Source organism: Panthera leo, chromosome B2, assembly GCF_018350215.1.
Source record: "Panthera leo isolate Ple1 chromosome B2, P.leo_Ple1_pat1.1, whole genome shotgun sequence".
NCBI lineage: Eukaryota > Metazoa > Chordata > Mammalia > Carnivora > Felidae > Panthera > Panthera leo.
The window spans coordinates 135,622,883-135,639,136 of NC_056683.1; the positions used below are offsets into that span (position 1 = coordinate 135,622,883).

Sequence of the window (16,254 nt, forward strand, 5' to 3'; positions counted from 1 at the left end):
AAGAGGTTGAAGTGTCTGTGATGGCTATTGCCTTCGGGGACTCCATTTTGCAAAGCAAGCACTCGAGAGTTTTTGTCAAACGTCTCAAAGGTTCATACAAGGCATATGCTGAGAGTGAAGAAAAAGAAGCTAAAGGGAGATAGAGTTCAGCCCAATCCGTGAAAGGACTTTCTTCCGCCAGCCACCAAAAAGGTGGAGTGGGCTCTCCAGAAAACAGAACTGCCCCCTCCCTGGTGGTAGTGTTGCAAACACAGACTAAAACAAAGTTACAGAGAGGATTAAGGCACAATATAGGCCCGGGTGCCGTGATATTTACAGTCTCTCCAAACCTGAGTTGCTGTGACTTTTTCACAAACATTATTATTTTAAGGTCATTTGATAATTTGCTGCTAACCTTTACAGCAGAGATTGTTGTTGTTTTTTTTTTAAAGTTTTTATTTATTTTGAGAGAGAGCAAGTGAGAGCACAAGCAGGGGAGGGGCAGAGAAAGAAGGTGAGAGAGAGAATCCCAAGCAGACTCTGCGTTATCAGCTTGGAGCCCCATGCAGGGCTTGAACTTAGGAACCGTAAGATCATGGCCTGAGCTGAAACCAAGAGTCAGACACTTAACCCACTGAGCCACCCAGGCTCCCCCAGAGATTACTTTAAATCTATAAATGAAGTACAGCACTTTTTACTCTGGTTAGTATTAAACAAAAAATTCTGTGTATCTGAGTGGCCTATGTCTGCACAGTGCACACACAGGGAGCAGTATGGCACAGCACTTTTGTCAAACTGTAAGCCACAACCATCCATGAATCCTGCTACCGATCTGGTTGGCCCAAACCAGCTTAAAAAAAAAAATTAAAGGGGCACCTGCGTGGCTCAGTCGGTTAAGCGTCCGACTTCGGCTCAGGTCATGATCTCACGGTCCGTGAGTTCGAGCCCCACGTCAGGCTCTGTGCTGACAGCTCAGAGCCTGGAGCCCGTCTCAGATTCTGTGTCTCCCTCTCTCTCTGCCCCTCCCCTGTTCATGCTCTGTCTCAAAAATTAATAAATGCTAAAAAAAAAATAATTAAAAAAATTAAATTCAATAAAATAGAAAACATTACAGTGCGTCATTCATAGTAAGGGTAAATGTTACTTTATCGAGTTTTCTGTCATTTATATCTATGTATGTGTTAGGTAAAATACATTCCTCACTAGGGGATGAAGTCAATAAAGTTCAAAAGCTATTGACACAGGCCTTAAAGAGTTCACAGAATAACTTTTTTTTTTTTTTTTTTTTTTTAAATCAGAATGACAGGTGTGCCTGAGTGGCTCAGTAGGTTAAGCACCCGACTTCAGCTCAGGTCATGATCTCACAGTCCATGAGTTCAAGCCCCGCATCGGGCTCTGTGCTGACAGCTCAGGGCCTGGAGCCTGCTTCGGATTCTGTGTCTCCTTCTCTGCCCCTCCCCCACACACGTTCTGTCTCATCTGTCTCTCAAAAATGAATAAACATTAAAAAAAAGTTAAAAGAGAGGCCAGGTCGCGTGGACAGGATGGGGGTGGAGGGGTGCGGCTGGCGATGTGGCGTTCCCACGGGCTCGAGCACGTGACTTGGCAGAGTGACCTCATGCGGGAATGGTTTGGGACGCCGGCAAACTCGCCAGAAGGGTACGGTAGGGGACAGAGGCCGGGTGTTCTTGGGGGCCGAAATGGTTTAGTCTGTTTTGTATTACCAGGACTTTGGGACTAAATTTCGCCCTGTTAGGATTTATCCCCACCAACCATGTATTTAGACATGAATTGTTCACCTATAAGGTAAAATCAGGTAGAAACATAAGTTTCAGAAACCCCCTTCCAGCCACGTTGTACCCTCACCGCAAATCCCTCCAAGAGAAATTAGCAACCACATCCCGTGTGTCCTAAAACTTTGGTCCCATTCGTTTCCCACAAAAATATTAAATGTGAAGATGCAACAGCTTGGAAATGTTGGAGGACCCCCAAATCACAGACTACGGAGTAGGATCAGGGACTCAGAGAGTGGGAAATGCACAGACGTGTCCATTTCTCCCTCTGGATGTCTCCCCACTATACTACCTGCACCAGCCACATCTGGTTCGTAAGAGGCAATTGAATAGGGCGGGAAGCATAGGTTTCCCATTAAATTCACTCTCCTTCCCAACTCCATTAATCTGTCTACAAGACTCCCCAACAGCCCTGAGGAATTCATTGGATAAAGAAATGATTAGAAAATACCAGAGGAAAGGAATGTTTGTAAATTTTATTATTTGATTCTCCCCAGTTGGTGCCCATAGCAGAACCAAGTTAGGGCTGGAACTTCCAACTAGCTCCTCTTCCCCAGTCCCCCGCCAACACAGACCTGATGGGAAGGCAATAAACCTCAGTCAATGCCATCTTCACGATTTTTGCCATCAAAGTATCACTTGAACTACTATTACTTAAGATTGTATCAATCTTAAAGGACATAAGTCAAATTTCATATTCCTTTAGTAAATTTAAAATCAGTTTAACCTGACCACTAATGGAGAGTAACTATAAAAGTCAATACAATGAAAACGAAATGTATTCTCAAATTCTACCAAAGTAAAATCATTGTCAAAGATAAAGAAAAAAAAAAAAAAAGTTAAAAGAAAATCAGAATGACAAAATGTCTACTTAGAGGACTGCTGTGACGTTTAGACAAGCTGATGAATGTCAAGTGCTCAGAACCATGGCTAGCACAAACAAATGGTCAATCACGGTTAGATTATAGTTGTTCTTACCGTGTGTACGGGTATGTTTAAATCATCAAAATTTATGGGAGGTGAACAAGTGTATCAAGTAATTTACATCTGAATTTTCATATGTTCACAGTTTTATATTTCTGATCAGAACGAGTGATTCTACGGCCATTTGATACGTTTGGTGTCTGACCCACCGCTGGTTAAGAGAGGCTTAGGAGTCACTGAATCAGAATTTACTCTTAGGAGTTACTCATGTCACCATTAAACTCTCTCCCTTTCTGTTATGCTCCTACTACAAAATTTCAGAAAAGTAGTATATTGATTCCTTTCCTCCTCCCACTTCTGTTACCTAACTCCTGGCCCTAAAGTCAAGAAATGGCTTAAGCCTGCCCTGCCTTTTCTTCAATCTGTTATGCCATTCTAATGTGTGATTTAATTTTTTTTAATGTTTATTTTTGAGAGGGAGAGACACAGAGTATGAGCAGGGGAGGGGCAGAGAGAGGGAGACACAGAATCCGAAACAGGCTCCTGGCTCTGAGCGGTCAGCACAGAGCCTGATAAGGGGCTCGAACCCCTGCACCGTGAGATCATGACCTGAGCCGAAGTCGGACTCTTAACTGACTGAGCCACCCAGGTGCCACTCTAATGTGTGATTTAAAAAGCAGTAGGGGCACCTGGGTGGCTAACTCAGCTGAGTGTCTGACTTCAGCTCAGGTCATGATCTCACGGTGCGTGAGTTCGAGCCCCATGTCAGATTCTGTGCTGACAGCTCGGAGCCTGGAGCCTGCTTCGGATTCTGGGTCTCCCCCTCTCTCTGCCCTCCCGGGCTCATGCTCTGTCTCTGTTTCTCAAAAATGAATACACATTAAAAAAAAATTTTTTTTAAAGCAGCAGAGGAATAAACAGAGTCCCCGAAGAAACACACAAACTGAAAAACCTAAAATCAACCAAATGTCCACTCATCAGCAAAATGATCTTATCTCAATTAGAAAAAAAAAAAAAAAGGCAAGTCAGACAAGCAGAAATTGTTGAAAGTGAGGATAAATGTCATACCCCTCCTTTTACAGATGGGTAACTGATCAGCGGGTTCCCAGAGTCACTATGAAGGTAAGCACATGCTGATACACAGATCATAGGGATCCATAGCCAGAGTATAGATAGTTACTGGAGTACAGGAAATCAGTTATGTGCATAAGGCTTAGAAATGCTAACCCTATCTGTTCTTTTAAGGCTTCATGGAGTTAGAAAGAGCTGAGAGGACATGAGATTAAGCTGCATGAAAGAAAGGAATCCTGCCAACAGGAGCCAGGTAAGGCCACAGTGGGCAGGCTGTGTTTGGCAGGAGACCCAACAAATTTACTGAAACTCACTAAGCAAAATCACAGGATATTAGGTTGGATGTCAGAATTACTTGTGTGACTACTACAGCTGACACACTTTGTCTGGGCTGTAGCGAGAAGAGCAGGAGGAGTCACAAAAAAGAAAAGATGAGGAGATAAGGGGGCCTCAGTCCAAGAACTATTCCAGTAGAGGATCTTCCCGTAACTGTACTGAAAAGGGCAGAAGCCACCTGTTCTAGAATCAGAATTGTAAACTGGCAGCTCAGAGAACTATCCAACTCAAAAGTTGACCCACATTTGGGGCACCTGGGTGGCTCAGTCGGTTAAGCGTCCGACTTCAGCTCAGGTCATGATCTCGTGGCTTGTGGGTTCTGGCCCCCCTTCGGGCTCTGTGCTGACAGCTCGGAGCCTGGAGCCTGCTTCGGATTCTGTGTCTCCCTCTCTCTCTGACCCTCCCCTACTCACACTCTGTCTCTCTCTCAAAAATGAATAAACATTAAAAAAAATGTTTTTTTAAAGTTGACCCATATAGTGTTTTTTTTTTTTTCAATGTTTATTCATTCTTGAGAGAAAGCATTGCGGTGGGGGGGGGGGAACGGGTGGGGGATGGAGGTGGGGACAGAGGATATGAAGACGGCTCTGTGCTGACAGCAGTGAGCCTGATGCAGGGCTCGAACTCACAAGCCATGAAGTCATGAAATGAGCCCAAAGTCAGACACTGAACGGAGTCTCCCAGGCACCCTGACCATATAGTGCTTTTAACATTTGAATTCATCCTCAACAACAAATTGAGGTTTCACACAAAAGCCAGATTTCCACCGAGATCTGACCAAGTGGAAGATCTGGCAATAATCAACTATTGAATATAATTGGAATAGAATATAATTAGGAAAGAATATAATTAGGAATAGAAATAATTCAACTAATGAATATATTATTCACTAAAGCTGAGGAGGTGGTCCCAGTTCTCCAGCCCACGCAGCCCCTCCCACCCGCTAGGTCCCTGCCTGCCTCACCATCGTTCGTTGCTGATCAGACTCGTCCGTGCTAAAAACGCATACTATCGTGCACTCAAGTGCATTCAGTCACTACTTCCATGAGAAAATACATTCTGAGTTCCAAAAAATTATAAATAAATTTTTAAACACAATCTGTTTTTACTTAGCCATTCCAAGGATTTTTGCAGACTTTCTGAAGATTGTCACCTTTCCTTCTTTCCCTGTCTCCTGTTTAGTTTGGCTCAAAGTTCTGGCCAGCATCACATAAACTTACACGGCTTGCCACACTACTTTCTGTATCCTTAAGCCTTCTGGGACTCACTCTCTCTGTAAGTTATGGCTTCTTCCATTAATAAATGATTTACAAAGTTTTCCAGATTGATTTGTTAGATCAATCTTTTTTTAGGTTTATATCCTTTGCTATAAGTTTCTTTTTTTTTTTTTTTTCTTTGCTTTAAGTTTCAAGATTGCCCTGAAATCCATTTGGTAAAGGGAAAGAGGCCCACGGAGTATGTTGTAGTCCTGTTTTTTCCGTATTAATTATATTGTTATATTGTGAGAAGCTTCCGTTTTCATACGTCTTTTTCTGGATTTTTATAATGAATCATATATATAGTGAGAGCACAAATTTCAGGCTTTAGGACAGGGATCAACAACTTGTTCTTACGTAGATGTGCCAAACCAACCTCAAACACTTACTCGATTTAACACTTAAATGTAGGCCTTTCTATTTTAAAATGTTAAAAAAAAACAAAAACCTAAAACCGAAAGCCAAGAAAGCCACAGTGTTTCAATATGTGTTTTGTTTTGCTGGCCACAGAAAACATGTTCCAGCAGATGGGGCTAGAAATCTATATATGATCCTCGCTTCAGTGCATCACACGCTCTGATGGAACACTTTTCTTAAAAAAGAAAGCTTATTTTTATTCACGTTCTAGTACTGAAGAAGAGTAATGCATTACTGTAATGTTGCCTCTAAATACGAAAAGAAAAATGCATGTTTTCCTGTTATGTATAGACCGTAGATAAAAGTTATACAACATAGATACGTTTTACGTCAGCAGGACAATGCTTTCGCTTTTAAGTTTCTTGACTCCATCCCACAGCGAAAAAGCCTTCTGTACACACAGTACACAGATGCACGTGGGCACACATACCAACACGTGACACAAAAATTTCATGAAACAGTATTCATTTCTACCACGATTAATGCATTCTGATGCTTTCTATTATATCTCGCTAAAAAAAACCCCAAAAAACAAAAAAACCCATCGATTAGTAACAACCCACTAGTTAACTCTGCAGTACAAGGACGTGCCCGTCTCCATGCTGATCAGAGCAGTGGCTGTCGTCCTCTAGCATCCTCTTCCTGAGATGAGACGCACCAACAAGGAACACTGTTGCTGCCAAGATAAACTACGAGCCAACGGCAAGTGGGCTGAACATCTTAGTACGTTACGATCTCTGCAAGTGACACCAGGTAAAGAGTCGATTCTAGTACAGCGGGTAGTGACTAACCTCACTCAGTCAATTCTGGGAGCTTGCTGTGTGGCACAGGAAAGAGGGCGAGTCAGGAGCACGTGGGGGGAATGAGACAAAGCACACCTGCTCTCTGGTGCAAAGCAGAGTCCTTCCTGTCTGTGTCCAGAGTGGGAGAAAGGGCTATCCCACCACTAGGGACTCCCCAGCCCCAGGATGCCCACGTGGAAATGCGGTGGCCCTCCATGTGGGGCAGATAAAAGCCAGTCTTCGGCCCTGGGGATATAGGACCTAGCCACACTTCAAGACTGCGCTCGCCCATGAAGAGTAAGATCATCAGAAATGATGTTCCAAGGGGGGGCCTGGCTGGCTTCCTGGGAAGAGCACACACTCTTGATCTCAGGGTCATGAGGCCGAGCCCCACATTGGGTGTCGAGGTTACTAAAGAAAAAATAAATGCTTTTAGAAACATAAGATTTTCTATTATTTCCCTGTGCTCTTCAGAGAGACCACATGCTGCTTCTGTTTTTGCAAAACTGCATCTGAGGTCACGCCTATTATGTTACATAATATCTTGTGTCTGAGAACCCAGCACTATATGACTCCTTAAATTTGGTGATAGAAAACCATAGTTCCTCATAAAACATTTTTAAGTTTTTTTTTCCCCCGTTAAAGAACAAAAAAAGTATAACCCAGGAGGATTCCCTTCTTTAACCATTGGGCTTCTCAGAACTAAATGTTCACCTAGATTATTCACACCAGGTAACAGTTATTTCTCTGTTCATGTCAATTGTTTGCTCCATTTCAAATGTAATACTTTCATTATCTCATTTAAAACTACATTAAATTTTGAAGATCTACTTCAAATCCTTTCCTGGAAGCAGAAAAAATATCCTCAAAAAAAAAAAAAAAAATAACGAATTCAAGAAAATTGCCTCCAACGGGGCGCCTGGGTGGCGCAGTCGGTTAAGCGTCTGACTTCAGCCAGGTCACGATCTCGCGGTCCGTGACTTCGAGGCCCGCGTCAGGCTCTGGGCTGATGGCTCGGAGCCTGGAGTCTGTTTCCGATTCTGTGTCTCCCTCTCTCTCTGCCCCTCCCCCGTTCATGCTCTGTCTCTCTCTCTGTCCCAAAAATAAATAAAAAAAGTTGAAAAAAAAAAAAAAAAAAAAAAGAAAATTGCCTCCAAGTCGAAGGACAGCCCGAAGAAATAATGTCTCTTTGAGAGTTTACAACCAATAAAAAAAAAAAAAAAAAAAAAAAGTGACACCTCTGACCGTATCATCCTCTTCATTAAGAAACTTGATTACTGGGGCACCTGGGTGGCTCAATTGGTTGAACATCCAACTTCTGATTTTGGCTCAGGTCACGATCCCAGGGTTGTGGGATCAAACCCTGTGTCGGGCTCTGTACTGAACATGGAGCCTGCTTGTGATTCTCTCCCTCTGCCCCTCTGCCCTGCTCACACTCTAAAAAGAAAAAAAAAAAAGACTATTCTCTGTGCTGCTAGGTGTTACAAAAGACAAAATGGAGATCTTCCTCTTTTTTTCTAATTTTTTTTTTTAAACATTCATTTATTTTTGAGAGACAGACAGGGCGAGAATGGGGGAGGGGCAGAGAGAGAGGGAGACACACAGTCCGAAGCAGGCTCCAGGCTCCGAGCTGTGGGCACAGAGCTCGACGCGGGGCTCGAACTTACAAACTGTGAGATTGTCACCTGAGCCGAAGTCGGACGCTTAACCGACTGAGCCACCCAGACCCCCAGATCTTCCTCTTTCTTGGATCTGCCACGAATTCAGGTTTTTACACTTCATGTCATCTGTCACTTAAATACTGCATTTCCCAAATGATCACAAAGCTAAACAATACAATTAAAAAATCAGGACCTGTGGGGCCCCTGGGTGGCTCAGTTGGTTAAGTATCCGATGCTTGGTTTCAGCTCAGGTCATGATCTCATGGTTTGTAGGTTCAAGCCCCGTGTCAGGCTCCACGTCGGCCTGCTTGGGATTCTCTCTCTCTGCCCCTCCTCTGCTCGCTTGCACGCTCTCTCTCAAAATAAATAAAAAAAGCTGAAAGTAAAGTAGAAATAAACAAAGCTAGAATCCAAAGTAAAAATCATGAATCAATCCTAATGTCATAACCTGAGGATCAGTAGTGAAGGTCTATCAACCTTTTTGAAGGAAGTGAACTATGCAGTAAAAACAACAACAACAACCCCCCCCCCCCCACCACACACAAATTAAACATGCTCAGGGTCTACTCAGAATCAAGATTTTAAGACTGACATTCTAACCTGTTTTCTGAAAGATTCAGAAGGCCTGATTGTTTTAAATATTCTCAATTCTCATTTTTAACGTTGATGACCATAGACATGAAAGATCCCTTTGCCTCTCTTCTCTCCTTTCTAATTTATTAAGTATTTGTTACATATAAGACACAGTTCTGGGTACTATACAAGGTATAAAAGTTAGCAAAGGGCTTGATCTTAACCTTAAATAGTATTTATCATGTAGAAGGGAAATGCAGTTGTATCTGAAAAATTCTCATAAACCTCTAACAGTAAATAAAAACACCCTCTTCAACCCTTAAAGGCCAGAAAAGCAAAAACCTCTCGCTGTTTTCTGACTATACCCATTTTCTGTCATTTCACTACCCCATCCCATACAGTTACCACAGGCTAATGAATGCTTACCTGTCTGCATAGCTACTGAAAATGTTAAAAAATTATTTTTAAATGTTTATGTTTGAGAGAGAGAGAGCGCGCGCGCCCACGCACATACATAATGGAGGAGGGGCAGAGAGGACAGAGGATCTGAAGCCTGCCCCGCACTGACAGCACGAGCCTGATGTGGGGCTTGAACTCATGAACTGTGAGATCATGTCCTAAGCTGAAGCTGGGCGCTCAACTGACTGAGCTACTCAGGCGCCCGTTTTTTGTTTTTTGTTTTTAAATTTGATGAAGAATTTCTACAGTTTGATTTTGTTTAATGGGTGTTTTTTATAACACCATTCCAACACTGGACTTAACAGTAGTCTTTTTTCTCAAAGTTTCCTTAGGCCAATAACTAATCTTTTCATAAATTATATTTTTATATTTAATTGCCTATTTTTGCCTTTATATGTATTATTATTATTATCACTTAAGTAGCCTTCACACCCAGCGTGGAGGCCAACGTGGAGCTTGAACTCATGACCTCAAGATCAAGACCTGAGCTAAAATCAAGAGTCAGATGCTTAACCAACTGAGCCACCCAGGTGCCCCTCTATGTACTATCGATTCCTAAAATGAAGATGCTGATTCCCTTTGGATGTCACAGGTTTTACTATCAGACTTCAAAGCCCTTGCTGCCAGATCTCTTACGTTCACAGCAAGGCTGTGGCGCAGCGGGCACTCGATTACAGTGCAAGTAAGGATTGTACGCACAAGGCACCATCACACATTTACCTCATTCACAGAGAGAACTGGAAGGTTGGTCCTGGATGGCTGCCTGGTCCTCGACGCTTTCAGTGGTCTCTTGATTTGCGGAAAGTCTTGTTTAGGAACAACTGTTTCCGTTGATATAGATGAGTACTGCCGCTCTAATATTTTTATAAACCACTTAGAACCTAATAGATTTGGTTTGTGAGTCACTTTCCTGTGAGTACTAAACGATTTCCTGGTCGGAAGGAGCACTTTTTCACCCTGGCAATGTGCAGCATTTAATGGAGACAGTATGTTTGTATTTGGTATTTTCTGACTTGTTTCCAGGACCTGGGACTTACTCAAATCACCCGCTGCTGTCTCAGGAAAGAATAAATCCAAGTTCTGGCTTCTCGTCACGGTGCTGCATATTGTAGTCTCAAGTTCCTTAAGCGGTTTTAACGTTCGATGAGCAAGTCTTTGGCACTGATACACTTTTGATAAAATACAGTGAGATCCGGCCAGGGCTCTGAAAAGTCTGGCTGACATTACCACATCCCAAGCTAAAAGAAAAAGAATTAGAGGTTCAAGGCTTTTTTGTTTTTGTTTTAATGTTTTCAAATATATACAGTATCTTCCTAGGCAATAAGCATATTTCTGTAAAACCATTTGCAAAACAAATACACCTTAGCCTAAGACTAGAAAAAGAATGAGGTTAAAAAAAGTCAATGCAAGTGCTCCCCCCACCTTTCCTTTAATCAACCTCTGGCCTTCTTTCTGGAAGATTACAACACTAGAAAGCTAGTGACATGACAAGGACCTAAAAAAGAAAAATAGAGTGATGGGATCTTTTCGTTTACTTCATTAGCATTTACCATTAAATGCTTCATTAGCATTACCATTAAAAACAATCTATACTTCTAAATTCCTTTACTCAAAATTTATTCAATGAGATCAACAATGAGTTAGGGCCATGAAAGGACAGAGTTCCTGCCATCAGGTGCTAATGGTCTGGAGGAGACAGGCATTTTCAGCTGCCCATTATAACTCAGTGGAACAGGCCCTAGGTTCTATGAAAGAGCTACATACAGTACAAGCTGCGGAGGAAACACACTAGGAGCTCCCCTAATTCTACATGAAGAGTCAGGAAAGGTTCTCGGAAAGATTCCAGCTGCTTCTTGAATGGCAAAGGGCTCTTCAGGTTGAGATCGGCCTGGTAGTGGGGGTAAAGGATGTGAGAGACACGTGTTCATGCTCCAAAAGAAAGAGACTGCATATGTAAATAATCCCCTCCCCTTATTTAAAAAAAAATTTTTTTTTAGTGTTTTTATTTATTTTTGAAGGAGAGAGAGAGAGAGACAGCATGAGCGGGGGAGGAGCAGAGAGAGAGGGAGACACAGAATTTGAAGCAGGCTCCAGGCTCTAAGCTATCAGCACAGAGCCCGATGCGAGGCTCGAACCCACAAACTGTGAGATCATGACCTGAGCCGAAGCTGGACGCTCAACCGACTGAGCCACCCAGGCGCCCCCCCGCCCCCCACCTTATTTACAGCATAAAATATTTGTTCTGTAAAGGCAAGCCTATTAATAGGCAATCAATACTAATAATTCTTTATAAAAATAGCATGTTAGGTGCTAGAGATAGAATAATGAATCATTGATCTCAGAATTCACAGTCTAGCTGGGGAAACAGAATAATGTGATTAAGTTCAGAACAGAGCTATGTGCCAGTTGCTATGGGGCCAAGAGAAGGGAGCATCTCAGGTGAGGGTGGGTAGGACATATTGACAGAGGTGACATTTGAACTGGGTCTCAAAAGGGCAGAGGGATCATCAAATCAAACACTCTAGGTACAGAGTACTGTTTGGCCACCAAGGTGCAACTTGAGGGGAGGCAGGAGCAAGTTGCAGATTAGGACTGAAAAGGAGCCAGTGGCCAGTCAGTGATGCAAAAGTGTCTACAGGTAGGGGGAAGCCACAGCTTTTCAACGTGACACTCACACGGTCAGATGTATGTTTAAGAAACCTACGTTCGGTAACAAGGTAGACCGGGAACAGAGAGAGACCAGGGCCTTACTGGGTACTTTCTACACACTAGGCCCTCCGCTTTACCTCACTGTTACCCCAGGAGGCATTTTACAGACGAAGAAGCTGAGGCCGAAAGGCGGACTCCCTTGCTGAGACCTAATTACAACCCAGGCTTTTCCAATTCCAAAGACGACACGGTAACCACTACGATTTACTACCTACCTCCAGGAGGAAGAGGACAAGGGTGAGTCACGGCGAAGCGAGGGGGGCAGAAGCTGCTGTTTTCAAAACACCTCAAAAGCTGGAACTGGGTGTTTAGTTCTAGTCCAACGAGCTACTACACTTGACCTTTAATTAGTACTATTCCCTGCCGGCTCAACCAGTGGGTGTTGAAGAACCTAATTACAATACATGTCGGAAATTTGTATACACAGAGCCTTCCATTCTCTTCGAGGAAATTCTTACCTTGAAACTAAAGACTGCCTTCCTATAGAGGCTACGCAAAGCACTAGGACAAAGAATGCAAACGCTACCAGACAAACAAGAAGTGTGTTTTCTCTTAATCTTTGCCGAGGAAGACAGATGTAGCATTTAAGGTGTCTCTCTCTCTCTCTCACACACACACACACACACACACACACAATTTAGGCTTTGTGAAAAACTGGGGCGCATCTCAGTAAAGTTAAATTTTAATTGTACAAACTAAATCTAAAGGTTGAAAGTATGTTAGAGTGTTAATGACTCTAAAAAGCTCTGCGTTACGTTTTGTGCAGATCCATGGTGGACGCGGTTCTTCCAATTCCCCAGCCTGAGTTCCCCGACCGATCTTGCGTTCCACCCTTCCTGCATCGCTCCCTCCCACGGTCATATGCTCCCGGCGGCATAGTAGCCACGGAGCGCATACGGTTACTGAGCACCCGAAATGTGCTTCAATAACACTGAATGCTTTTTGTACTTTGTATCTTATACTTAATACAAAAAAATTAAACATCTCCCTAATTTTTACACTGATAAGTTGTTGAAATAGTATTTTTAGATATATTGGGTTACATAAAGTAAATTAAAATTGATGCCACTTGTTTATTTTTACCTTCAAAACCTCTAGAAACCTTCAAATGCCGTTATGTGGCTTGCACTGTATTTCTATTGGAGAGTCCTGCTCTAGGCATGTCATTATCAGTAATTGTAACCGCATATTCTCAATTTCAAGCATTCTGCTCCAAACATCATGTCTGGTCTTTTTTTTTTTTTTTTTTTTTTTTGAGGGGAAGGGCTAAGTGAGCGAGGGCAGAGAGAGAGAGAGAGGGAAAGAGAAAGAAAGAAAGCGAGAGGCAGGGCTCACCTGAAGCGGGGCTCAAGCTCACCTGAAGCAAGACTCGAGCTCACTCAACATGGGACCCAACTCATGAACAGAGATCATGACCCGAGACGAAGTCAGATGCTTAACAACTGAGCCACCCAGGCGCCCATGTCTGGTCTTTCAAGCTCACTCCTCCTCTTAATCCCAATTCTTCATCCCCAATAGGACTGAACGGTCCAATGATCCAGACACCCTTTCATTGTCGCTCACTCCCCACTCACTTCACTTCTGCCATGCTCAGCCTATATTCCGTGGTCTACTATCTCTCTCCCATATACCTCAAATCCTTTGAATCCCTCTCTCATCCACAGGCTCACATGACATAACATCAACCAGAATCAAATATACTTCCCCTTATTTGTGCCTGTACTGCATCTGAACGTGGCTAAAGGCAACCAACCAACCAACCAACCAACCATGCCAGCTGGTCTCACTCTAGAATCATGACCACTTCCTTTAGGAGCACCTTTTCCTGCTGCTCAACAACCTTAACCTCTTTCCCCACCAGAGTCTACTCTGTGCCCTCTCTTCACACCTCCAATGCCTCCTTGCTTCCTCTTTCATTGACAAAACAGAAACAATCAGAAGAGAATTTCCACACGCTCTCACCATGATCTGCCTGCCCGCCTACCGATTCCGTGCCCATGGATTCTGGCTTCCCTTCTGCTGGTCCCATCTGGAACCAGGTCCTCCACAGGCACACCAAGTCTCACCCCTTCCTGCCTGCAGCAGGAAAGGTTAAACTCTTTCCTATTTTGTGCTATTTATTTTTCCATCTTTCCGGCACATTCCTATTAGTAGATAACTGTGATTTAATTTCTCTCATCTTATAAAAACAACTCTTCCCTTCCATATACTATTTACTCTTTCTTTGAGTTCCATTCCTTTAAAAGCTTTATTTACTGTCTCTAACTCCTGTTCTCTGAGTTTCTTGAGCCCCTTCCAATCAGGCTTTCATCCCTGCCGCTTTACCAAAACCCACTTGTTAAGGCCAGAAATGACTTCCCTATTTTTAAGTCCAATGGTCACTTCTCAGTCTTCACTGTACCCGACTTATAAGCAAGACCAGATTAGTTGATCACTCCGCCCTCTTGGAAGCACCTTCCTCAAGTGGCTTCTAGAATACCACACTGGCCACTTTCCTCCTACCTCACTGGTGGTACCTTCTTTCTCCTCTGTATTTTCCTATCCCATCAACAATTGAAAGCACCACTGCTCAGTATTTGGGCCATTTTTCTTCTCTATTCTCAGCTCCTTAGATGTTATCTACACATCGATGAATAGCAGGTATCTATCCCTATGTGAAAAATGTAACATGCTCAAAACTGAACTTCCAAAATCTTCCCTCAGATTCTATTCTTGCCACAGTCTTCCCCATTCACAAAACAGCAATCACACCCTTACCTTTCTTTGTTAAAGGCAAATACCTATAACCCATCTTGCCTCTTCATTCCCCATACCCAATCTGTCAGCAAATCCCACTGGCTTTATTTGCACCAGGTCTCAACCCACACTGCTACCACCCTGGTCCAAGTGGCTGTCTTTCCCATGATTACCTAATGGGTCTCCCTGCTTCTGTTCTTTGCCTCCTACAGAAGCAACCAAAGTGATCCTTTGAAGACGCAAGTTGGATCACATCTTTCTTCCTGCACAAAATTTGATGCTGGCCTCTCATCTCATCACCGTAACATCTCTTGTAGCTCTATGTCTCGCTCAGTTTGCTCCAGTCACTCCGTCCTTTGGATCTTTGTGCTTTTTGTACTTACAGTTCGTTACGCTCTTTTCCTAGGACTCTGTAAGGCTCATTCCCTCACCTCCTTCAGATCTTTGCTCCAACAGAGTCCTACCCAGTGAAATCTTCCCCAACCACTTCATTTAAGATGCACAACCAACACCAACACCCACTCTCTATTTTCCTCCACTTTTTATTTTTCCATTGCATTTAACATCACTTGCGTACCTCGTATTTCTAATTTGTCAATTCATACAACAAAGATGAACTGAGTTCCTATCACGTGCCTGACATCCCCGACTTGCTGGTAATACACATGAAAATAAAAGACGAAAATCCCTATGTCTTGAATCTTACACTACATCGGACGTGACAGGCCATAAACGGGACAAGTCAGTAAGATAGATACTAAATAGCGACGAAGCTAGGGGCGCCTGGCTGGCTCAGTCCGAGGAGCGAACAACTGCTTGATCTCGGGGCTGTGATTTCCAGCCCCATATTGGGTGCAGAGATGATTTAAAGAGAAAAAAAAAAAATGACAAAGCTGAAGAAGAAACCATAGAAAAGAATAGATTTCTCTTTCTCTTCTCTAGAATGTAAGCTTTTTGAGGATAAGACTGGTCTTCCGTTCATGGTCTTCTGTGACCATAGTGCCCAATATACGGTAGGTATTCAACTCACATTTTCCGAATGAAATACAAGGCAGCTACTCAGTTAATTGGCATATTTTATACTTTTTAAGAACAATAATACCAAATAAGAAAACCGTATCATCCAGGCTGCGATTCAACGGATAAATGGCTCTAACCTTTGGGAGCATGCCTTCCAATTCCTTAAGCTCAATTTTAAAAAAATCTTTGCGGTAACCGCTATGTACTGGCTCAAAAAAGGGCTCGCTCAGTGTTTATGGATTGCGTGCTTTTTTTCACTCCCAGCTAAGTCAACCAAAGATCACCGCAGCGGTACCAGTGAAACCTGTGACCCGAGCGATTCAGAGCTGCCCGGGTGCAAATGTTGGGGCCCCGGTGCAGGACCATACAACCAGCTAGGGAAAAGCAGTACACTAACCTCTCCGCCGGAAGACACGAGGGATGTGCTAAGCGAGCAAGCTTACGCGACCCTGCGGCAAGTAAAGTGCGGCCGCAGGTCCCGCTTCCCGCAGTCAGCTCTGCCGCTCGGGCGGCCCTCCCAGCGCCCGCACTGCGCAGG

General features: G+C 43.4%; 1 protein-coding gene across 3 annotated transcripts in view; it reads right to left on the reverse strand.

The window, feature by feature from the left end:
• RMND1 (required for meiotic nuclear division 1 homolog) overlaps positions 1-16,231 on the reverse strand; it is a 47,378-nt gene extending 31,147 nt beyond the window's left edge. For 2 of the 3 annotated variants that reach the window (XR_006202895.1, XM_042940086.1), the window contains exons 1-2: positions 16,114-16,231; positions 9,972-10,489 (exon numbers count right to left, since the gene is read on the reverse strand). Coding sequence is in view for 1 of the 3 variants with exons in the window: in XM_042940086.1 (XP_042796020.1) it covers positions 9,972-10,475 (504 nt within the window). In the remaining 2 variants the exon portion in view is untranslated. Of the gene's footprint in view, positions 1-8,412; positions 8,435-9,971; positions 10,490-16,113 lie in introns of those variants that run through there. The other variant, XM_042940087.1, reaches the window with a different exon arrangement.
• Between the last annotated feature and the right edge of the window lie 23 nt (positions 16,232-16,254).